The 8772-nt window shown below is 32.1% G+C and overlaps 1 protein-coding gene across 1 annotated transcript; it reads left to right on the plus strand.

Annotated features, from left to right (window-relative positions):
• The first annotated feature begins 2689 nt into the window (after positions 1-2689).
• On the plus strand, positions 2690-8009 carry LOC109800242 (Protein kinase superfamily protein). Its single transcript, XM_020361010.3, has 13 exons — positions 2690-3102; positions 3285-3402; positions 3761-3819; positions 4281-4345; positions 4741-4834; positions 4927-5007; positions 5153-5264; positions 5439-5493; positions 5602-5900; positions 5998-6359; positions 6871-7165; positions 7251-7321; positions 7470-8009. The coding sequence occupies exons 1-13, from the start codon at positions 2863-2865 to the stop codon at positions 7698-7700; spliced, it is 2082 nt and encodes a 693-aa protein (XP_020216599.1). The 5' UTR covers positions 2690-2862; the 3' UTR covers positions 7701-8009.
• Positions 8010-8772: the final 763 nt, after the last annotated feature.

The raw sequence follows: 8772 nt of genomic DNA on the forward strand, positions 1-8772 counted from the left end.
TGTCAATGAAGTAGAGAACCTTTGACTTGCATTACACCCAATGCCTTGAAGTTGTGCATAATGCGATGGTGATTTATACACTTGGAAAAATCACGAATTCGGCCTTCTTCATCCAAAAATTATAAAATATAAGCATGCAATGGTAGTAAACATACCTGCATAAAACAAAGCAACTCAATTCCAACCACTATAACAACATGCAACCAAGAAATGATCACAACTCACCAAAATCTTCCCAACATGCTTAAGAACCTTAAAACCCCACAACACAAGAATAAAAATTCAAATCATCCACGCAACCACAATTTCATGGAATCAAACAACATACTACTTAGACAATCCAAAAAAATTCAAGTTGTAGCTTCCCTTACCTCTAAATCCGAGAGAAAAAGGGAAGGAGGAAGAAGAAAATAAGCTCTTCCAAGAAGCTTCGCACAACACGTAGGAATTTTGATTCGAAACTCTCCAAACTTGAATCTAAGCTTTACAACTCCACTCATCCTTGGGAAGGGACCAGAGGTCAATTATGGAATCAAAAGGAAGTAAGGTCAGTTATGGTTCAAAGTTCCTCTCTTTAGACTCTTTTTCTAAGTTTTTTAAGAAATAAACTTATGAAGCTCAAGTTTTAAAGAAAATCTTATACATCTTCTTCTAACAGGCCAAACATAACCTCTACTTAGACAAACTCCTAAACGATTAAACTTATTAGAATTTCTAAATCCTTAGAGTCTCACACACTATGCAACTAGTTACAACAACCAATTAAATCAATAATCCAACAATCATTAAATAAAACATATAATGTTATAGTTAAAATACATTTTTAGTCATTGTAATTTCACTTTACTTTTTAGTTCTTATAGTTTAAAATAGACATTTTTAGTCTCTATACTTATCCTTTTCAATCCTTTGTAGTCTCTATAGTTTAAGATAGATTTTTTTAATCCTTATACTTGTAATTTTTAATCTTTTTAGCCGTTGTTGTTATTTTTTTTTTGTAATATTGTCTCTTTTGTATTAATATGATAGATGTATCAATTTAACTTTTGTATACTTGATGTCAAATTTATTTTGCTATAATTACTTTAAATTAGGTATCTTGAAACTTTGTGCCTCTTTTATACTGTTACTTGTGATGTCCATTATTGAGACATCCTTTTTTTATTCTCACAAAATTAAAAATCTTTACCACGTGAACACAAAAGAGATAACATTATAAAAAAAAAACAAAAATAGAGATAAAAAGGATTAAAAAATTACAAATATAAGAACTAAAAAGATCTATCTTAAATTATAGTGACTAAAAAGGATTAAAAAAATAAGTATGCGAATTAAAAGATAAAATACGTAAAATTGTAGAGACCTAAAAAAGTATTTTAACATTTTTCTTATAAAATATGACAAATTTTATTTTATTTATAAGTGATACGATTTTTCATATATTTTATTTTTTTCTTCTTCTAATTATCCAAAAATTTATTTTTAAAAACTTTTCCTACTTGCAAAATATCTATTCAAGATTGTTCAAACTCTCTAATTTTTACACTTAGATATATTTAATTGGCTTAAATATGTTTTTAGTCCCTCAAATTTAGGGTAAATATATTTTTGGTCCCTTAAATTTAAAATCGTTGTTTTTAGTCCTTGTAATTTCAAAAAATCTTATTTTAGTCCTTATATTCAAATTTTGTTAAAAAATTTATCAAACATTATTGCATAAAATCTACCTATTCATGTCCCTATTAGTGAAAATATCACATTAAATCCGGTTAATATTGCATAACTGTCTTAATTAGTCATTTTCAAATATGTTATTGGTGATTTAAGGGAGTAAAACAAGATTTTTAAAAATTACAGGGACTAAAAACAACAGTTTTAAATTTGAGGGACCAAAAATAAATTTTTCTTAAATTTGAGGGACTAAAAACATATTTAAGCCTATTTAATTTTATTTATTTTTATCATTTTTAAAACAAAATACACAGTCATGAAATATCTTTTTTTTCACTAATATAACTAAAATTTATAATAAATAAATATTTATCATATAAATTATATTTTAAATTTATAATAAATAATTTATATCATAATATAAATTTATTTTTAAATATTGATAATTTCTTTTGAGATATTGAATTTAATTTAAAAATAAAAAATTAATTGATTAAAAAATATTAAAATTAAAAAGTCTCTAAAAGTATCTTCGTTGATAGAAGCTAAGAAAAAACACTTGATAAGTTAAATAATAATTTCTAAAAATGCTCATATTCATAATATTTTTAATTTATATATAGAGAAGATAAATAAATTATTATTCTTTTGTTTAAAAATATTTTTGTTTAATAATTGGAGGGATATCTTAGGGAATAGTAGTGAAAAATGAAAACGGATCTAAGACTAAGATCATAAAAGGCAATCGATAACATTATCTTGCCACTTAATTCAACCGTTCAAAAGAGAAAATTATGGCATATTTTCAATATTCTTGGAAATGACCAAATAATAACAAAACCTATCAAGTCTTTTGCCGTTAGCCTAACACTTCTAGAACTAGAAGGTAGCAAGCAAAGCAATTTCCAACCTGAAATCAAATCAAATCAAATCCAATCAAATAAATTCTTAACTCTTAACAGAAACAAATAAATAAATATCTGAAAGAAAGAAATAAAGCAACATTTGTTGGTGAAACAAAGAGAGAGAGAGAGATAAATAGCAAAGTGGATGTTCCTTCTTCCACTCTCACTCACTCCACTTCGCAGCGTCGTTTCCCCACACCCTTCTGTTCAAAGTTGGAATTTTTGGAGCGATTCCGTGGTGGGTATGAGTTCATAGGTGTTCTCTTTGAGTAAATAGTTTTGGGTGATGATGGAGTTGGGGGGTTCGATGGTGATCGGGGATTACATAGTGGGTCCTCGAATCGGGTCGGGTTCGTTCGCGGTGGTGTGGCGTTCAAGGCATCGAATTTCGGGTTTGGAGGTTGCGGTTAAGGAGATTGATAAGAGACAACTCAGTCCCAAAGTCAGAGAAAATCTTCTCAAAGAGATTTCTATCCTCAGCACCATCAATCACCCCAACATCATTCGACTCTTCGAGACAATTCAGGTAACGTTTCTTAGTTAGTTGCTTACATAGATAGGTCATGATTTTGTATCAATGGAGGTTCAAATTTGTATTAGAAAAGGTGTTCATAATGTTTGGAGTTTTATTATTTATAAAGGAGGATATTTGTGGAGAATTAAAAATAAAGTAATGGTTTTTACTTTTTGTTGTTGTTGTGGTTTAAGACCAATGACAGGATTTACCTTGTTTTGGAGTATTGTGCTGGTGGGGACCTCGCTGCTTACATTCATCGCTATGGCAGAGTTTCTGAGCCCGTTGCACGCCATTTCATGAGGCAATTGGGTCAGTGAGTGCACTTCACTTCAATCGCTTGTTGTTTTCTATGGAGTGGAGTGAATTTTATATTTCTGAAACCTATGTGCTAGTTTCCATCTTTTGGTGTGGATTAATTTGGTAATTTTTGGTTGTTTACTAATTATTTTGTAGGTATGTTGTTACCAATTATTTTAATGTTTACTGATTAAATTAGGTTTTTCCAATTCTTTTGTGTTTAGTGAATGGTTAGTTAGGTAGTTTTGCTCTTTCAAACTTGGCTACTCTCTTTCATCCTGTGCCTTGCTATTCTATGTGCTGAATTTCTTATGCGAATTGGTTTGTGATATGTAAATTTCGATTGTTTTTAATGTGGCTGTTCTTGTAGCTGCTGGGTTGCAGGTACTTCAAGAAAAGAACCTCATTCATAGAGACTTAAAACCACAGGTATCTGAGTGTATTTTGTGAGGTTATAAACTTTTCATGGCACTTATTTGTTTGAATTGGTAGTTTTAATTAATTGTCACTGTCAATGATTGCATCTTGTTGGGAAATTCTGTTTCTTCTTTACCCAGATAGTGTATAAAAGTGCATGCAAGTAGAAGGACTTCTTAGTAATAACCTTTCACGCTATTTTTTTTCCATCTGGAGAGGGGGGATGTTTGCTGGTAAATTGCTAAGTTACTGGAGTACTGGAAGAATAAATTAGTTACAAGATTTCCATTTTATAAAGTTTGGATGACCCTCAACTTTTGGAACCACTCTTTTTAGAAATGATGATATCACTTTGTTTTAAATTATAAATTGGTATAATTAACTCCTTTTGAACCCATTAATTCTTTTAGTTATTATTGCATCCATAGTAATTCATTCATTATGTCTTTGATTATTTCCCCCTAAACATGCAGAATTTACTATTGGCAACGACTGCAGCTACACCGGTTATGAAAATAGGGGATTTTGGTTTTGCAAGGTAGGATGACATCTCGGGACATTCAATAACGCAAACAATTTTTTCCCCTTTATTGCTGTATAAGCTGGATTGACTTTTTACTTGCTTTTTTTTTTCCTTTTTCGGTGAACATGTTATTTCTTGCTCATTGGGTAGTATAGTTCATAGCATTAGTAGTTAATAAACTGATTTACTTGACACTAGGCCACCTTATAAGCAATGTCATTGCTTGTAGATGCTTACTTGATATCAGCTCTATGTAGTATGTAATATCTCTTTTAGTTTTATATGAAAAATATTCAAATGGCCTGTCATGTTTGGTAATTTTTATCTTCAATCTGGTTGAACAATAAGATAATAGAAAAAAGTTTTGTATTTCTTGCATTTGGTAGTTTCCTGATGTATTGTTGTATTAGGTCTCTAACACCCCAGGGATTGGCTGATACACTATGTGGTTCACCCTATTACATGGCTCCAGAGATAATTGAAAATCAAAAGTATGATGCCAAGGTGATAAAAGAGAACTTAGATCAAATTGTAATTACTCATATCTGTTCCCGTTTTCATTGTAAAACTATAAAGCCATATTATTATGGATGCAGGCTGATTTATGGAGTGTTGGGGCAATATTGTATCAACTAGTTATTGGGAGGCCACCATTTGATGGAAATAGTCAATTGCAGGTTTTGAAGAGGCTAAACAATAATATTTTTTTTTTTTATCCTTTTTAAATAGGGTAGATGATAATTATGTATCTTTGGTTCTCTCTCTTTTTGGTAAATAAGTTATGTATCTTTCTTTTCCCTAAAACATCATTTTTGGTTGCAGCTTTTTCAAAATATTTTGGCATCTACTGAACTGCACTTTCCATCAGAGGCATTAAATGAGCTACATTCTGATTGCTTGGATCTTTGCAGAAATCTTTTACGTCGAAATCCAGGTATTTATTGCAACTATATGTCATGGACATTTGAGTATGTTTATTCTGCTGTACTGCTTTGTGAATGTGTAAAGGGGGGATGAGTCTGAGGTTGAAATTATCGTACATATAATTTTTTATAACAGTTAGAACTTATTTAGAGAGCTTCTGTAAAGTTAGACTTGTAATATGCAGATGAGAGATTAACATTCAAGGCATTCTTCAATCACAGTTTCCTACAGGAACCCAGGTCATAATCTTTTTTAATTTCTTTTTTTCTTAAGATCATGTATCCCTGTGGCATTTTCTTTCCATGTCGTAGCTATTTGAGTTATATCTTGTAATTCATAATATATAGGCCCACCATGAATGTTGAGCAGCTTCAATTTCATCTATCAGAAAGAGTGACAGTTCATCAATTAGGTGGCTCTGCCTCCAAGAAGATGTCTCAATCACATTCTAAGTATCATGTTGAGTCATCTATAGATGATCCAGCTGTAGTCAGTTCAGCTGTCAATGAAACAATGCCATTGCAAAGAAAAGATGGCAAGATTACTGCTGGCACTGAGAGTGTTAAAGTGTCAACTCCAACTATTGCAAGTGATAATCTGGGGAAGACTGTTGATGCTGGTGCTCATTTGCCAAACCAACCTCGAGGTTTAGTCTCTGATTAGTGATTACTGTGTAGTAATTTTTGCATTGTTTCTCACCTGTTATTTTCTTTTCAATTTCTAATCCTTGCTTTTCTACTCAGTTTCCCGTTTAATGGAGTCCATTGAGAAAGATTATGTCCTTGTCAATTCCCATTTTGCTTCATTGGAGGCATTCTCTGACTACTATGAGGCATCTGTGCAAGATAATTCACGCAGGATCTCCATGTTTCCGTCAAAGAGGTCTAACCTGGTGATTGGAGTTGCAAATCAAACAAAGGGTCTGTCCTCTTCCTCCACTGAAGGATTAGAAAATTTAAATAGTAGGAAACTTGAGGCATGTGTGGCATCCTGTGAATTTGCTGCCTCAAGGGAAGAGCAGGGAATTTCCTCATTACACCCTTCAAACAGATTAGAGTTTTTGCATCAGTATGTGTATATCCTTGCTGAACTTTCACAAGAAAAGGTAAGTTTGTGTCTGGTAAACCAAAGGTCATTGTGTTAATATTTTATTGATTAGTTTTAAAATTTTAAATGAATGCGTAAATTATCATCGTTGACTTTGTTCCCAACATCCCATCTAACTAGAGTTTTTTGTTCCTTTGCATTTTTTTTTCTTCTGTTCTTTTCTGTGTCATAGGGTGTTATATTCCATGTTGCATTGCACGTTGATAAACCAGCTGTGTTGAAAGAATTCTTTTACCTAATTAATTTGTAATTTCCAACTGGATTCTTTTGTTTTCTGTGGCTTGCTAAAGTATGGTGGGTGTATACTACTTGGTAGTATACTAATACTATTGGCTGGATGCTTAATCTGTCTATATTTTTTCTATTATCAGATGTTAAATTCTGGGGGTTGTGTCAAACCATTTCAATGAAAAAAAATGTGGCATACTCGCTTATTCCCAATATATCTTTCTGTCACTGCATTTCCCCATCTCATTTTGTCAGCTAATTTTAACGGTTATTTGGTGCAGTATAATAAAGGACTGTTTCTAGAGTCGCTTGCAGTTGAGTTGGTGGTTTTGGCTATATGGAAGAAGGCTCTAGAAATTTGTAGTTCTTGGCTGGCCTCCATTGCTAAGAGTGAGTTTCCTGGAAGCAGTTCAGCTAATGAGTCCATATCTGCCAGTGAAGTGGACTTACCACAGACTACAGAACAGAAAATAAATTTCAGTGATCCTGCATCTATCTCCCTGTGGGCCAAACATGAGTTTATTGTTGCGGTTGATCGTGCTGAGAAACTATCATGTCATATTCAAAATATGGATGGTAAGACTTCTTTGTTTCTGAGCTTAATCTTTTCATATCATCTAAAGAATTTATCTTAATTATGTACTCCAAATATATATTGCAGGGGCATCTGAGATGCCAGATGCAATGGAAATTATATTCCAAAAGGCTCTCCTAATCGGGACAAGTGGTTGTGTAAGTAGTCCAATATTGTTCATTTTAAATTTATTTTCCCAATATTCTAGTCCTCCTCAGGGGCATAGACATAAAGAGGTCATTATTACAAATTAATCAGTAATTGCCTGAATAGTTTTTTTACTTTTTTGTTTTGCCATTTTTCTAGGTAGATGAATATATGGAGAACAGAGATAGGGCTGCTGCATCTTACTCAAAAGCGATGCTTCTACTTTCATTTATTGTGGGAGAAGCAGAGAACCTTCCGCTGAACCCGCCATTTTCACTTATTGACACTAATAAGGAGCGAATCTTACAATATATTCACAGATTGCAGTCTCGGAAAAAATCTTCATTAGAGTCCTCTTCAAAGAAAGCACATACACTTTTATCAAAGTAAATAACCGGTTTTTATAGTTTGTCTTTGCATCACCACTTTTGGAATCGGTGAAGCAATTTGTTGCTGACATGAATGTTGACTTCCTATGAGTCTGGACGAGAGGCAACCTTTGACAGATTTGTATATAGACATATATAACCTATCACGGCCTTGTAAAGGGGACTTTGCCTTTACTGCATGATTTTATGTATATATTTTTAATTCTTTGATATGAAATTTGTAAATAGTGTACAGCTCATAGTACTGTACAATTTTGAAACCACTATATGATCAATGAATTGAAATTCCTCGGTGGAAGTTTTATTTGAATTTTACTTCCTGCAAAATATTTCTCGATTTTTCAGCAAATCTGATTCAGATGTACAGCGGGAATATTCAATTGCCTAGGGGTTGCAGTGTAAGGCTTTGAAACAATTGTGGAAAGGATTTCAAAAACAGGATGACTGCTGGGTTCTTTCAATGAAAATTGTCTTAATTTCATTACTGTAATAAATCAATATAAATCATATCTAGCTAGTTACTTTCAAATTTTGGATGACTGGTGTTTTGTTTTTTGAATGAAAATTGTCATAATTTCAGTACTGTATGTTCCAAAAGCATAGTTGGAACCTATTTGTTTGTCTTTATTTCCCATCACAGCCGTTCTAATCTGGTTTCTTAAATGTACACCAAGTAAAAGGAAGAAATTTTTCCCTTGGCAAAACGACTGTGGTAGTGGAAATACAAACTGGCTCAATTACCAATAGCAATTTAAATGCGTTGATATTTCAATATTTATGACTGATTTTCGTTTCAAGTAAGAATTTGATGAAAAATAACTATTGCGAACTGTACTGATAAATAATAAATCATAAAAAAGAAATTTAGCATCGAGAATCATGATAACACAAGTCCATAACTCCATCAAAGATGCAGACAAACTTCAAAGTTTAAAAAAAGAAAAAAAGTTATGATACACGTACAATAATTTGAGTAACATCATTCTTTATGCTTATGCTTTCCATCAATAATCTATGTAATACATGATACAATGGAGAGATAGACAAAAAATGTTATACAAATTTGTTGTACA

The sequence above is a fragment of the Cajanus cajan genome, chromosome 5 (assembly GCF_000230855.2).
Source record: "Cajanus cajan strain Asha chromosome 5, NIPB_CcT2T_4, whole genome shotgun sequence".
In the NCBI taxonomy this organism is placed as follows: Eukaryota; Viridiplantae; Streptophyta; class Magnoliopsida; order Fabales; family Fabaceae; genus Cajanus; species Cajanus cajan.

Excerpts from the sequence above, each read along its gene's own strand:
- LOC109800242 (XM_020361010.3), top strand. The coding sequence starts at position 2,863 with ATGATGGAGTTGGGGGGTTCGATGGTGATCGGGGATTACATAGTGGGT. Across the intron at positions 3,103-3,284 it reads GACTCTTCGAGACAATTCAG|ACCAATGACAGGATTTACCT; the intron begins GTAACGTTTCTT and ends TTGTGGTTTAAG. Across the intron at positions 5,494-5,601 it reads AGTTTCCTACAGGAACCCAG|GCCCACCATGAATGTTGAGC; the intron begins GTCATAATCTTT and ends CATAATATATAG.